We start from the raw sequence: 16,536 nt of genomic DNA, 5'->3' as shown, positions 1-16,536 counted from the left end.
AGCATTTCTAAAGTCCTGATTATCTGTCAGTCCACAGTAAGAGAAATTGTCTACAAGTGGAGGAAATTCAGTACTTTTGCTACTCTCCCTAGGAGTGGGCATCCTGCGAACATCACATCAAAAGCACATGTGCAATGTTGAAGGAGGTGAAAAAGAACCCAAGAGTAACAGCAAAAGACCTGACAAAATCTCCAGAATTTGCTAAAGTCTCTGTTCCTGTGTCTACTATAAGAAAAACAGTGAACATGAATGGTGTTCTTGGAAGGATACCATAGAGGAAACCACTGCTCTCCAAAAGAAAAACATTGCTGTATGTCTCAAGTTTGCAAAAGACCACCTGGATGTTTCACAGTGCTTCTGGGACAATGTTCTGTGGACAGATGAGTCAGAAGTTGAATTTTTTGGCAGAAATTCATACCACTATGTTTGGAGGAAAAAGGACGCTGCACACCAATGCCAAAACCTCATCCCAACTGTGAAGCATGGTGGGAGGAAGGAGCATTATGGTTTGGGGCTGCTTTGCTGCCTCAGGGCCTGGGCAGCTTGCAATCGTTGAGGGAACAATGAATTCAAAACTGCATCAAGACATTTTACAAGAGAATGTCAGGATAGCAGTCTGTCACCTGAAGCTTAATAGAAGTTGAATGATGCAACAAGACAATGATCCAGTCAACAACAGAATAGTTTAAAAAGAAAAAAAATGTGTTTTGGAATGGTCAAGTTAGAGTCCAGACCTTAACTCAATTCAGATGCTGTGGTATCAGAATCAGAATCTGGTTTATTATCACCTGAATGTGTCATGAAATTTGTTAACTTAGCAGCAGCAGTTCAACGCAATACTTGATAATGTAGAAATAAAAAATAAATATATAAGTAAACCAATTACGGTAAGTATATGTGTGTATATTAAATAGATCAAAAATAGTGCAAAAATAGAAATAATATATATTTAAAAAGTGAGGTAGTGTTCATGAGTTCAATGTCCATTTAGGAATCGGATGGCAGAGGGGAAGAAGCTGTTCCTGAATTGCTGAGTGTGTGCCTTCAGGCTTCTGTACCTTCTTCTTGACATTAACAATGAGAAGTGGGCATGTCCTGAATGATGGGGGACCCTAATAATGGACCTTGCCTTTCTGAGGCACTGCTCCTTGAAGGTGTCTTGTATATTACAGATGGAGACGATTAATTTTGCAACTTTCTGTAGCTTCTTTCAATCCTGTTTCCATTTCCCCAATACCAGACAGTGATGCAGCCTGTCAGAACGTTCTCCACAATGCATCTATAGAAGTTTTTGAGTGTTTAAGGGAGAAATCAAATCTCTTTAAGCTCCTAATGAAATATAACCACTATCTTGCTTTCTTTATACCTGCATTGATATGTTGGGATCAGGTCAAATCCTCAGACCTTGCTACCCAGGAACTTGAAATTACTCACTCTCTCCAGCTCCAATCCCTCTTTGAGGATTGGTTTGTGTTCTCTCATCTTACCTTTCCTGAAGCCCATCTTTCATTTACCTTTCCTGAAGTTCTTTCATTTTTTAACATTGAGTGCAAGGTTGTTGCTGCCACACCACTTAGCTAGCTGGTATATCTCACTCCTGTACGCCCTGTCAGCTCCATCTGAGATTCTACCAGCAATGGTTGTGTGATCACCAAATTTATAGATGGCATTTGAAATATACCTGACCACACAATCATGGTATAGAGGGAGTAGAGCAGTGGGCTAGCACGCGCCCCTGAGGTGAGCTAGTGTTAATCATCGGGGGGGGGGGGGGGGGATATATTATTACCAATCTGCAGATTGTGGTCTTCCGGTTAGGAAGTCAAGGATCCAACTGCAGAGGGAGGTACAGAGGCCCAGGTTTTGTAGCATATTGATCAGGACTGTGGGAATGATGGGGTTAAACGCAGATCTATAGTTAACGAACAGCATCTGTGGCATGACCTGAAGAGGCCTGTTCATGCAAGGTATCCCAGAAATACTGATGAACTGAAACAGTTTTGTATGGAGGGATGGTCTAAGATTCCTCCTACCAGTAGTTACAGGGAACGTTTCATGGAGGTTTTCTGCTAAGGGAAGCTGTACCAGTTATAAAATACAAGGATTAACATACTAATTCCAGCCTGGCCTGTGAATGATTAAACAATGTTTTCAACAAAGACATGAAAAGTACAATTGTTTGTGTGTTATTAGTTTAGGCAGATTGTGTTTGTCTATTATTGTGACTTAGCTGAAGATCAGACCACATTTTATGAGTAATTAATGCAGAAAACTAAGTAATTGCAGAGAGTTCTCAAGCTTTTTCTTGTAACTGTACATACAGTACTGTGCAAAAGTCTTAGGCACCATAGATTTTTATATGGTTTCAGATGGTATAGCGCCCACAGAGCCCTGATCCCAACATTATTGAGCCTGTCTGGGATTACCTGGAGAGACAGAAGCAAGCGAGACAGCAGCTTTTGCAGAATTGTGGCAAGTTCCTCAAGATGCTGGGAACAACTTACCAGCTGATTTTCTTATACTGTATAAAACTGCACAACAGTGTACCTAAGAGAATTAATTCAGTTTTAAAACAAATATTGATTTGATTTTTTTTTACTGTTTGCTGCTCTTTATAATAATTTTTAAGCTTTCTGCGTAGTACTGGCTGCTGATTGTATGCCACTTCTGAAATCCAGTTTCAATGGAGAGAGAAATCAATACAATTTCTATAAAAGAACGAGTAAAGCATCTAGGAGGTAGCATTAACTCTGTCAATATATCTCAACTGGTAACCTCTTTGTTCTACGTCAGAAAAGAGTATTTTTAAGTTTTCTAATTCAAATGAAATTCAGCACACCAGCCGCAATTATTTAACCATTGTATTAAAAATCATGAGCCATTTAATTCAGAGGTTCAAAGGTTAGTTTTGTTGTCAAAATATACATGTACACTACAACTCCGATATGTGTCTTCTCTAGATAGCCACGAAATTTCAGAAAGACATCAACTATCCTCCCCCAGCACGAAAAAGAAAAAGAAACAAAATTCGCAACCCCCAAAATCCCTCACCCTTCATTAAACTGGTTTGATGAGACTCCTTATCAAAAATTCAAAGCTGAAAAATTTTTCTTCCTGTGCATTTTTAATTACCCTTTTATTTTCTAGTTTTCTTTGTTCACATCTTTAGACCAAAACCAGAGCAAAGCATAAGGCTGTCCCAGTTGAGAAGTCTTTGCAAAATTCGGAATTTCCCTATTTGAAAGTAGCAGGAAATCTTTTGAACAGAGCCATTTATTGACACAAACATAAATGTTAGGGGAAGTCCATTAGTAAGCGCCTACCCACACTGCACATGGAGCATATAAAATGTCAGTGTAACTGGGTTTTCCTCAGTGGGTGGCAATTGTCTAATTGTCTGTTGCTGATTTTAAAAGATTGAAAAACTGCAATTCCTGTGTAGAGTGTTGTATAATGCTTTTCAGTGAGGCAAATAACAAAATAAAGGGTTTTTATTATAATCTCTATTTAAGATAGTTAACACTCAACCAATAGCAGAAGCTAGTACTAGATTGTATTGGAAGAGTCATACCATATGGGGTAATCAGTTTTTTAAAGATATATATGCACACTCATATACTACTCAACTTTCCCACCAATATATAGATTATGAAGACACGTAGTCCTCTTTTATTGTCATTTAGTAATGCATGCATTAAGAAATGATATATTATTTTCCATTACATATAATTTCCATTATATTCAACAGACATATAAAATTATAGTTAATTATTTTACAAAGACTTAGATATTAACTAGAAATTTAGCCAAATATATTGATTGATATTTCAATCCTCAACTACTACTCCATAATATAAACTTTATAGTGTTTTGAACTCTACAGTATTTATTCACAGTACAGATTATCACATAGAAACATAGAAAAAAAAGAAAAACATAGAAAAAAAAATCACGATAGACCTCTTCTCCAAAGATCTCATGTATGATTAATGTTACACCATATCTATTAAAATGTCCTAACTGGACCACAGCTCAATACACCCATCCACTACTTAAGTAATTACAGTTATACATTGTTTCAAAAATATTTTCCAAGTCTCACAAATCCAATAATATTTTTTCCTAATTTATCATCACCATGTATGTAGAGCAAACAGACAAGGACAGGTTCCTATCCCAAGTAAAATATTGATGAAAAAAAACTGAACAGATTTTCAGACCAATTCTCATTTGAATATTTTTATTATCACTTAATCTACACAAATAATGATAGCCTCTGCATTGTTTAATTCATCTCCTCATGCATCCATCAAGACTCTCAGATGAGAAGGGCCATGAGGTGCCAAAGGATCATGATACTACAGAATTGAGCTGTGGCAACTCACAGCACACTTGGAAAATATCAGGTCCTTCATCCCTCTGCTTTGAAAGAGAAGGAAGACACTTCCATATCTTTTTGTATGTAAATCTGTAAAGTTCCTCATCCTTTTGTACCATCTGACTGCCTCTTAAAACTGTGTATAGATTCAGGTTCCACCAGCTTTTTTAGGTTGAGTATTTCAAATTGCAATGGTGCATTGAAAATAATTTTCTTCAGTTTCCCCTTGTCCCTCCAAGATATTTTCCAATGATATCAAATGTAAACCCCCTCACCAGAGGAAATTATTTTATGTCCGTACTATCTTACCCTCTCACCATTTTGAAAATCTCCAATGGTTTTCACTTAACATTCCCCATTGCAAGGAGGACACTCTAGCACAGAAATGAGCAAATGCTCCATTGTCAAAGGTATTATCCATCAGAAAATTTTTAAACAAAATCTTTGTTGTCTAATACTAATGATATTGTGACACAATGTGACAAGACTAGCCACCAGCACTATATATTAAAAAAATTATAAATGACCGATTCATCTTTCTCCCTTGACCAGATTTTATAGTATTTGTCTATAATATCTGCTATTTTGCCTACATAAAAAAGGAACAACTTTTTAATAATCAGCTGTGCATGAAGGAATAGTTTTTCATCATCTTATTTTAAAAACTTACTTGAACTTCTGAGCTCACTGCTATTTCCTGGTAGACCTTCTTATAAGAACTGCAGTTGGGTTTCTGCAATTACCCCATCAACTTTGAGCAGTTCTTGGTGTTGCTTGTTAAAATGAACAATTTGAAATGCAGAACTGCATGCTCTTCTCAGCCTCAGAACCTAAGCAATTAAATTCACTCATCTGTCCTGATTTGTAATGTTAAAGTGACCCAGAATCTGCTTTTGCTCTGTTAGAATAGAAGGACAGAATAAATAGAGGCAGAATGAGGAACATAGCTCTTTCAGTTTTCACTAACTCGTGACTGATCTTCCAAAATACAGCTTTAATTTTATCAATATAATTTTACTCTAACCTGACAGTGGTCCAAAAACGATTGGCAGGTTTCGTGCTAACACTGTGGTCTTTTCCAGGATACAAAGGACTAGTGTAATTTTCAGTTACCACCAACACAGAAATTTAGCAGGGTAGGATTAACCACATGATACACATCCTAATCAATTATGTAGGAAGATGCAATAATGTACATATCCGTTCCCAGTAAAGTTCAATGTTCCCTCTGATTGCAGTTACGACATTAGACAATTGTGCTATCATTCAGTTCAAAGAATGTGTTTTAATGGGCATCATCTTTGATTTCTAGGCTGCTCAAGAAGCATCAGTTATGCTGCCAAAGCATTGAAACTCCAGTGACTGAAGAAAGTCCCATTGCTCAAGAATAGTTGGTAACCCTGGTGATATATTTCATTCCAATCTTCCTGTTTGATGTTACATTAATAAAATATCTGGACATCAGAACTAGAGTTCATCTGCTAATAGTTGCAATATTGTCACTGCAAGTGGACAGAAGGTTAGCAAATGTGGATGAAGTAGAATCAATTTTTAATGAGGATTGATGAAGTTAATAACCTTTTAGAGGGGAAAAAGAGTCAGTGCTCTAGTTACAGTGTCCTGTAAGAGTATTTAGCCCCCAATTCTTTGTTCACATAAATTATTACAATCAGAGATTTTCATAAATTTAACTGAGAATTTTTATTTATGAATCACATGCTCCTTTTTTCACAGTTGTGCCAAAAAAAACAAGGAAAATTGTATAGCATGAATAACTAAAAATTCAAAAACTGATATGTCAGCTGTTCAAAAGTCTCCATTCGCCTTCGTTCAGAACTTAGTTGAACTACCTCTCACAGCTGTTACAGCCAATAGGCTTTCTGGACAAGTCTCTATTAGCTAAACACAGTGTGATGGAGCAAGATTTACCCATTCCTCCTTGCAAATTTGGAAGTGGCAATGAACAGCAGTCTTGAGGTCTTGCCTGAGATGTTCAATCAGTTTAAGGCCAAGACTCAGCTGGGCCACTCAAGGACATCAATTTTCTTAATTTGAAGCCACTCCATGGTTGCTCTGGCAGTGTGCTTTGGATTGTTGTCCTGCCTCACAAAGCTTCCTCACAGTTTAAGCTTTTTGGCAGAGGCTATCAGTTTTTATCCAAGATCTCTGTTTTTAGTGGCATTCATCTTCCCATCAATCCTGACCAAATTTCCTGTCTGTGCTGTTGAAAAGCATCTCCTTAGCATGATGCTGCTTCCACCATACTGTACCATAAGGATGATGTTACCTGGCTGATGTACAGTATTAGATTTATGCCACATGTACCACTTAGTGTTGAGCCCAAAAAGTTCCGCTTTAGTCTCATCCGACCACAAAACCTTCTTCTGCATCTGTACACCATCTTGTAAGTGACACTTACCAAAGTCCTTAGAGCAAGGATGTGCTTTTTTGTCAGCCAGGGCTTCTTCCTTGTCACTATTCCATTAATACCCTCACCTGCCACTCACTCAGAATGGCTGTTGGTGTCACAGTAACTTCTGTTACTGTGCCACTCTTCTCCGGTGACTAAGTTTACAAGTCTACATGACCTAAGCAGTGTGACGGTAATTTCATATTTTTTCCACTTTTTCACGATGGACTGCACTGAGCTCCAAGGTATGTTCAGTGCCTTTGAGATGGTCTGGTACCCTTACACAGATTTATGCTTCTTCATTATCATTTACCTGACTTGTCTTGAATGCTCTTTTGTCTTCATTTTGGTTTGGTCTGTTGAATATCTACCATACTTTTGGACCTTGCAGAGAGGGGGTTAATTTTTCTTCTGAATTCATTGAAATTAGGTGACCTTCCAATTTTCTACATCAATAAATTGGGGGAGTTGATAAGGTAATATATAGTATTGCATCTGAGGAAAGTCAGTGTAGTAATTACAAAGGGGATGAATACCTTTTCAGCCTCACAATTTTGGCTTTTAATTTTTAGTAAATTGTTGACAGGCTTTAGAATTTTTCTTTGATTTGACATGATGTGTATTGTAGATAAAATTTTAAAAATCCTACTTCAATATATTTTAAATTTAGAAAATGAAACAGTAAAATGTGAAAATTGTGGTGGGTGACTGGATATTTTTTCAAGGCACTATGTTTCCTAGTTGGGGCTCACCTGGGAGCAAACAGAACTTTCCCAGCAAAACTCTGAGAATTGAAGATAAAAAACCAGTTTTGCTTTAACATCAAGCTTTGTCCAATACCTGTATTACCAATATAGATTGGTGTCACAGAACTGTGGTTCAACCAAAAGTAACAAGATGGCTTGAGTTGCAAAAAATAGATTGAGGTGCTTTTATTTACCAAAATAGTGGAAAAACAAAAACTTGGACGTCCACATCAAAACTAGAAAAATGAAAAAAAAACAATATATATACAGCTTGCAATTGTCACCTGTCTGGTTAACAGCCACCCTCAGACTAAACAAAAAAAAACCCAAAGCCTTGGTAACCCGAGGCTTATAACTGCTAAGCCCCTCCCCCTAGACCAACCAAAAGCTAATTAACTCAATTGTCTTCCATTTCACACAATCTGAAACTCTACTGCCAGTTCTCACAATTAACACATATACCTCATTATAGGATTCACCATTCCCGGTTAAATAACTTAAATAAACCCCAAAACTTTACCACAAGATGAGTAATTAGGTAACAAAATCCTTGACCCAGTTAAAGATGGTATCCTCCACCATCAGCACACCGGTGCAGGTTGCTGCTGCTTCTATATGAGACAGCTCTATGCGGCAGCTCTGTTTCAGACCCAGTGACTGTGGAGGAGAGAGACATCAGATTATCATGACACTTCGGCAAAACACTTATTGGAAAGATGAATGTGAATAAATTGACCTGAGATCGTTAAACTGTGACATAGTGTATTTCTTTTTTTTTCATACCTATTACTGCTGGGGATGAGTGTAAAATTGTGACTGTTGATTTATTGTGATGCGTGCACTCACCACAATAACAGAGGGGAATAATGTGTGTGGATGACCCTTTGAGTGTTTTACTGAGTGTGTCATGTGCCATCCGTAATCAGTGACGGGCCTTCGTCACGTTCGGTAATGGTGAGAGTATGATGAGACCCTTTAGTCCGCATTGGGTATTGTTCACCACGGTAAGGGTCCACAGATATATTGCACAACAATACTAAATGACAGCACGTGGTTTTCTGACATCTTAATGGCAAGGCCAAATTTTCTATTTGTCAATTACTGCCAAAGCCTATTTTACCAGTAATTTTCAAATATACTCTTGATAATTGATTTGATTATTGTACATGAAATGCAAGTTAGATGAGTTTCTTTTTCAGCCCATTCTAAATTACAATAATAAGTAAACCATCAGACCTTTCAAATTCACACCACAAACTGTTCACATGAATTACTTGATCTAGATTTTAGGAGTTAAGCTACTGTTGTTGTGACCCCCCCCTTTAGGGACTGCATTATTAAACAGAAACTCTAAATTAAAAAAAAGTTCTAAAATCACTTCCTCTAATCAGTTTGTCCTTTTGTTGTGTTGTAAAACATGTTCCAACTTATCGTTCCCTGACCTACACCACAGGGCAGTTTTGTTATCGGTCAGCAGGTGAGAAAAGTTGACTGCTTTACATTAAGTTGAGGATGATAAGAAACAGACCATCAATTTTCTAACCTGTTGAAATGGTATCAGTCACTTATTCCTATTGTTTTCCACTGTTATGGATCAATTTCACCTACTATTGGTGGAATCTGCTTAGTAACAGTCCATTTCCTCCTATATCGGTTGATTGTAAAAGCAACATCCTAAGTAAAAAGTATTAGATCTGGACTTCAAGAAAAGGCTAAACCCCAAATAGGATTCAAGGTAAATCTGAGATTGGATAATTAACTAACTAAAATGCTAGAAACAATCTGCTAGCTTGATTGCTGATCATCTGCACCCTAGACTGGGCTATTTGTCTCTAGCATGGTGCAGTCTTTCACTATCTGCCCATCTCCCAGGGCATCGGTGCACCACAGGATATCTTCAGACACAACTGCCAGTGAGAGTGAACACTAGGTCTCACGGGATGTCAGATATTTGGAGGAAATTGTTGAGAAGTAAGTTTGCAAGTGAATCTGTATGCTGATCTTTGAAAGCTGAAAACACATGAAATACAGGTGCAGTAAACAGGAAAGAAACAGATCCCCATAGAAGGATATCACAATATTAAACTAAAAAAGTAAATTGGGAAATAATTAATGTGATGTGGCAGAGAGCGGCAGTAATGTAAAATGCAACCAGCTAAAGTAAAGCTTGTGTGAGGATCTAGACACAAAATGCTAGTTTCTCGTGTCTCCAGAATTTGTTAACTTCCAACAGCTATCATAAGTTGCTTCTAGTTTTTGTTTAGTAATTACTAAGCACATATCCAGTCAAATCAAGTCAAGTTTATTGTCATTTCGACCATAAACTGCTGGTACAGTACACAGTAAAAATGAAACAACGTTCCTCCAGGACCATGGTGCTACATGAAACAACACAAAACTACACTAGACTATGTGAGAGAGCACAAGGCTACACTAGACTACATAAAACAACATAAGAACTGCACTAGACTACAGACCTGCACAGGACTGCATTAAAGTGCACAAAACAGTGCAGGGCAGTACAATAATTAATAAACAAGACAATAGGCACAGTAGAGGACAAATTACAATATATAATAAATAATGTAGGTGTCAGTGTAGACTCTGAATATTGAGGAGTCTGATGGCTTGGGGGATTTAGTAATGTATTTTTTTCTTATAAATTACAGCTAAGGAATATGTACAATGTTATCGATATACATCTTTGATAACTTTCAATTCCCTGGTCACAATCTGTCATCAAAATATAAAGTAAATTTTATGTATGTATGTATACGTCACCAAATACTACTTTTGAGATTCATTTTCTTGCAGGCATTCACAGAAGAACAAAGAAATGCAATAGAATCAATGAAAATGACACACAAACTAGGACTGGCAAGCAACCAATGTGCAAAAGAAAACAAACTCTGCAAAGGCAATCAATCAATCAGTCAATCAATAAATAACTGAAAACATGAGTTGTTGAGTCCTTGAAAGTGAATCCATAGGCTGTGTTCAGTGACACCAGGAAACATAGATCTTTTACCTGATTTTACCTTTGAATCCCAAGTTTCCTTTAGTATTGTTGAGCATAAATTTGGTGTTAATTTGAAATGGAGATGAGGATTTTAACTCAGCAAGCTAAGAGGATCTAGACTGTTGCCTGAGAAGGTGGTGGAAGCAAGTCTAGCAGTAATAATCGAAGAGAAAAACTACATTTATGCATGTTTAAGAAGGATATAGAAAGAATCAAGAACTCAGCAGGTCAGGCAGCATCTATAGAAAGGAATAAACAGTTGACGTACTATTCCTTTCCACAGACTGTGCCTGACCTGCTGAGCTCGTCCAGCATTTTGTATGTGTTACTCTGGATTTCCGGCATCTTCAGAATCTCTTGTTTTTACTGTCTCTACCTATCCAGTCCCTGCATGACTCAAGCCCATTAGTCCCAGCAAAATTCTCGACAATATTTTCTACACCCTTTCCAGTTTAATGCCATTGTTTTTATAGGTAGGGACCAGAAATAAAATAGGAGCAGGAGTCGGCCATTTGGCCCATTGAGCCTGCTCCACCATTCAATAAGATCACGGCTGATCTGGCCATGGGCTCATTTCCAACTACCTGCCTTTACCCCATAACCCTTAATTCCCCTACTATACAAAATTCTGTCCAACCTTGGCTTAAATATATTCACTGGGGTAGCCTCCACTGCTTCATTGGGCAGAGAATTCCACAGATTCACCACTCTCTGGAAAAAGCAGTTCCTCCTCATCTGTCCTAAACCTACTCCTCAAATGTTGAGGCTATGTCCCTTAGTTCTAGTGTCACCTACCAGTGGAAACAACTTTCCTGCCTCTATCTTATTTATCCCTTTTATAATTTTATATGTTTCTATAAGATCTCCTCTCATTCTTCTGAATTCCAGTAAGTACAGTCCCAGGCAATTTAATTTCTCCTCATAGTCTAACCCCCTCTCCAAAGCCAGTATAAAGAGACCAGAATTGCACACAGTACTCCAGGTGTGGTCTCATCAGTAGCCTGTACAGTTACAGCTTAACCTCCCTGCTCTTAAATTCAATGCCTTTAGCAATGAAGGCCAACATTCCATTTGCCTTCTTGATAGTCTGCTACACCTGCAAACCAACCTTCTGTGATTCATGCACAAGCACTCCCAAGTCCCCCTGCACAGCAGCATGCTGCTATTTTTTACTATTTAAATAATAATCTGCTCTTTACTTTTTCCTTCCAAAGTGGATGACCTCGCATTTACCAATATTGTACTCCATCTGCCAGACCCTTGCCCACTCATTTAACCTTTCTGTACCTCTCTGCAGACTCTCTGCATCTTCTGCGCAATTTGCTTTTCCACTCAATTAGTATCATCAGCAAACTTAGATGCACTACACTCGGTCCCTCTTCCAGATTGTTAATGTATATCGTGAACAGTTGTGGGCCCAGCACCAACCCCTGAGGCACACCACTCACCACGGATTGCCAACCAGAGTAACACCCATGTATCCCAACTCTATGCATCCTTAGCTTATGGATAAGCCTTTCATGCGGCACCTTATCGGATGCCTTCTAGAAATTCAACTAAATAACATTCATCTGTTCCCCTCTATCCACTGCCCTTGTTATATCCTCAAAGTACTCCAGTAAGTTTGTCAAACAGGACCTGCCTTTGCTGAATCCATGTTGCATCTGCCTGATGGATCCATTTCTTTCCAGATGCCTCGCTATTTCTTCTTTAATTATAGCTTTAAGCATTTTCCCAACTACAGATTTTAACTAACTGGTCTCTTAACTGCCTTTTTTCTACATCCTTTTTTGAACAGTGGTGTGACATTCATCGTCTTCCAATCTGCTGGGACCTGCCCAAAGTCCAGAGAATTTTTTTGTAAATTATCACTAAATCCTCTACTATATAACTTCTGCCATTTCTTTCAGTACCCTGGAAAGCATTCCATCAGGACCAGGGGACTTACCTATCTTCAGGCCCACAAGTTTCCTCAGCACTACCTCTTTAGCGATAACTATTGCATCGAGGTCCTCACCTTCCATCGCATCCATAACATCTCACTTTGGCATATTAGACATGTCCTCCACCATGAAGACCAACACAAAATAGTCATTCAAAGCTTCTGTCATTTTCTCATTACCCATTATCAATTCCCCCTTCTCGTCCTCCAAGGACCTATGTTCACTTTAGGCACCCTTTTCCACTTAATATAATTATAAAAACTTTTACTATCCGCTTTTATATTTTGTGATAGTTTATTTTCAATATCTAGCTTCCCTTTCTTTATTGCTCACTTAGTGCTTCTTTGTTGCTTTTTAAGGTTTCCCAATCTTCCATTTTCCCACTACTCTTGGCAACTTTGTATGTATGAGCTTTTAGTTTGATGCCTTCTTTTACTTCCTTAGTTATCCAAGGCTGGCTCTCCCCACTCTTATTGTCCTTGCTTTTAACTGGGATGTACTTTCATTGAGCACCATAATAAATCTCTTTGAAAGTCTCCCACTGTTCCTCAACCGTCCCACCATATAGCCTGTGTTCCCAGTCTCCACGAGCCAAATCCTGCCTCATCCCATTGTAGTCTCCATTTTTTAGGCATGATATACTGATTTTAGATCGAATTATTGCATCCTCTATTTGTATGAGAAATTCAATCCTAATGTGATTACTCTTTCCAAGAGGATCCCTAACTGCAAGATCACTAATTTTACCTGTCTCGTTGCACAGGACCATATCTAAGATACACATTCTCTTGTAGGTTCAGTAACATGCTGTTCAAGAAAGCCATCACGGATGCATTCTATAAAGTACTCCTCAAGACTGCCTCGACCAACTTGATTCACCCAATCTATGTGCAAGTTAAAGCTCCCCATGATAACTGCTGCTACATTCTTATGTGTCTCAGATATTTCTCTGTCTATTGCCCGTGCCACTATTATGTTATTACTTGGTGGCTGAAAAACAACTCACACCAGTGATTTTTTTCCCTTTACTATTCCTAATCTCTACCCTGATGGATTCAGCATTCTGCTCCTTAGATCTTATATCGTCTCTCACTATTGCCCTGAACTCATCTTTAATTAAGAGCGCTACCCCACCTCCCTTACCTTTCTGTCTATCCTTCCGTATTACCTATGATATCCTTGGATATTTAATTCTCAATCCTCGCCACTCTACAACCTCGACTCTGTAATGGCCACTAAATCATATCCCTTTGTACTGATTTGTGCCACAAGTTCACTGACCTTGTTTTGAATACTATAGGCATTCAAATAAAGTGCCCTTACATCATTGTGCTTTTAAAATCTTGTAATCTTTTACTCTTGCACTGACTTTTCTTCACTCCACTCTTACTTTTTTTTATCTTTTGCTTTTTCTTTATCCACACTTCTCTGTTTTACTTTATCCATACTCCTCCACGCTATTGTACCAAATGCATACAGTATTCCAGCTGTGGCCTCACTAACATCCAATACAAATGTAACAGGATATTCCAAAACTTCTACTTAATGTCGGCCACGTTAGCAACTCATTAAGGATAACGAAAACTCTGATCTCAAACCTCCACTACCTTGTGGCTATACCCACTCTTGGGGAAGGCTTCGGGAGTAAACCCGGAGGAAGACTCCAGAGCTGGAGTCTGTAAGGAAGTCCTACATTGAATGAAACACTGAACTGGCAATTTCTATAACGCCATTGGTACCAAGCTTTATCGGTCTCTGCCATTCTGTTGTATTCATCAGTTTGGATATTATACTGCCCTGGTATCACGTAGACAGCTAGGATGCAATATCCATGGTGACCCCAACCAAAGGAGGCCTTCGTTGTACTCAATACTCCGTCCATGTTAGCCATTTGCCTCCTTCACCACTTTATCGGTCTGTGCTACCTCTTTCAGGGAACTATGTACTTGCACTCCTAGGATTCTCTGCTCTATAAGACTCCCCAGTTATTTATTGTACTCCTCCCTGGCTTTTCCCAAAAGGCATCATTTCACACTTGTCTGAGTTAAATTCCATTTGCCATGCATTCACTCACTTTCACAATTAATCTAGGTCCTGCTATAATCTTAGACAATCTTCTGATGTCTGCTGATGTCATCTGTCAACATGCTAATTCTTCGACCTACTCTTTCATACAAATTGATAATATGTATTGCAACCAACACCAATCCCACTGAAATATTTTCAGGCCTAGGGGTTTGATTGGGTGAGTAGGGTGGGAATGAGATTGATTAAGTAACTTTGAAAGATTTAACAAAGGAGTGATTGACTGACTGCAGTTTTTGGAATTGTTCTTAATATAAGACATTAATGTGTGTTGTATTTTTATCAGCCTTGATCTATTACTTGCTTTGTTTTGCTTGTATGGATAAACTCCTTCTGTTACAACTTCTGCTGTACACTTAAGCCATGGAAAAATAAATGTTTAAAGATCATTGTGATCTTCAATTTACATCAGAGTTTATTTTCTAATCTGAAAAACTTTTGCTGCATTTATTTCCTCTCTTTTGCTCCATTTTTCCAGAAGCCATGAAGAGATTCATGCAATGCTAAACATGGTGATCAGAGGAACATTTACCTCCATTCTGATTGAAATCCTACATATTGCAGGTCTATTCAAAAGTCATCAAGGAACTTAATTACTTTCAAGTTTGACAGATGTATCAATAAGCATCATTTTTGCATTTTTAAGAGGACATCTTGTTGTTTATTGTGTTCCCTGTAAATTACAGAGAAAGAAGTATTAGAAGGAAAAGAATTTTAAAATTAAATGTAAATTGTGAATTTGAAGCTCCCACTAACACCCTGCAACAGGCAAGTAATGCCATGAACTGTCTTTGTGTATCTTTAGTGACTAGCACCAGGATTCAGGGATATATTGTGCACATTCACAACCAGCTGTAAAACTAGCATTGTATGATATGTGGTTCTCCAATAAATTCTCAATGGCAGTCTGCAGCTTTGCCAGGTTACAAGTCTTTCACGTGAAATAACTCAATGAAATTTCAAACTTTTTCAAAGTAAAACAAACCACATTTCCTTCTCAGGAGCCACAAGCTATTATTATTTGCGGAGAGAAATGCAAATCATCAGCTTGTTTTTGTTAGATGCTGCCTGACCTGAGCTCCTCCAGCATTTTGTGTGTTGCTGTGGATTTCCAGCACCTGCAGAGTCTCTTGCATGTTTGTTTTTATGCATCTCTTCACAAACTTCAAAGTGTTTCACCAGAACATTATCAGACAAAGTTTGACTAAGGACAAATTAAAATAGGCAAACAGAAATTTGGTCAAGAAGGTTAAGTTTTAAAAGAGAAGAAAGAGGAGAAAGTCAAGGAGATGATTTCAGAGCTTGGAAGCAGCAGATGGCATAGGCCTCCAAATGCTGGAGTGATGAAAGCAAAAGGCCTGATTTGGAGATACTAGTGAAGGAGGTACCCGAAAAAACAGAGACAACGCAGAGCAAGTTGAGGTTTATAATCAGGCATTCTTGGACCAGGAACCAAGGGTGATACATAAATGGAACATGGTGTCAGTGAAGGTAATACAACAATGTTTTGGTTGAGAGTGTGTGGTCAGAAAGGCTTTTTCCTAAGTATAAGAAAAAAACCCAGAGTAACTGGGTAAAGAGTGAAGACAGGTGGAACTAGGCAGTCTTGATGATAGAAAGTATATTGGATCGGAATCTCAACAGCATTAATTAGGAATGATCTGTTCGAGCCTTATGGGGACATTTGGAATGGAATGAGTCAGAGAACAAGAAATGGAGTATGTAGCAGGCACTGAAGACAGTAACTGATCTTCACTGCATGTCAAAGCAGAACATTTTTGATTATTCCAAAGGGAATTAGAAATAAAAAAGACTTGAAATGTTCCACTAATTTTAACTCAATTAAGTGCTTTTGGGAGTGTGATCGCGATTGTAACAAAGAAAATGGCACCTTGTGCACTGATAAAATGTGACAATATCCAGTTGTTCTATTTGGTAAGATAGGACTTCAGTTT

The 16,536-nt window shown here is 38.1% G+C and overlaps 1 protein-coding gene across 3 annotated transcripts in view; it reads left to right on the top strand.

Moving 5' to 3' along the window:
* mtap (methylthioadenosine phosphorylase) overlaps nucleotides 1-14,987 on the top strand; it is a 214,456-nt gene extending 199,469 nt beyond the window's left edge. For 2 of the 3 annotated variants that reach the window (XM_072281781.1, XM_072281779.1), the window contains exons 8-9: nucleotides 5,691-5,772; nucleotides 10,349-14,987. In XM_072281781.1, coding sequence (XP_072137882.1) covers nucleotides 5,691-5,729 — 39 coding nt within the window. In that variant the 3' untranslated portion in view covers nucleotides 5,730-5,772; nucleotides 10,349-14,987. Of the gene's footprint in view, nucleotides 1-5,690; nucleotides 5,898-10,348 lie in introns of all 3 variants that reach the window. The other variant, XR_011889555.1, reaches the window with a different exon arrangement.
* Nucleotides 14,988-16,536: the final 1,549 nt, after the last annotated feature.

The sequence above is a fragment of the Mobula birostris genome, chromosome 17, assembly GCF_030028105.1.
Source record: "Mobula birostris isolate sMobBir1 chromosome 17, sMobBir1.hap1, whole genome shotgun sequence".
In the NCBI taxonomy this organism is placed as follows: Eukaryota; Metazoa; Chordata; class Chondrichthyes; order Myliobatiformes; family Myliobatidae; genus Mobula; species Mobula birostris.
Note: the sequence above shows the minus strand (reverse complement) of the source record. Positions and strands in the feature narration are given on the sequence as shown.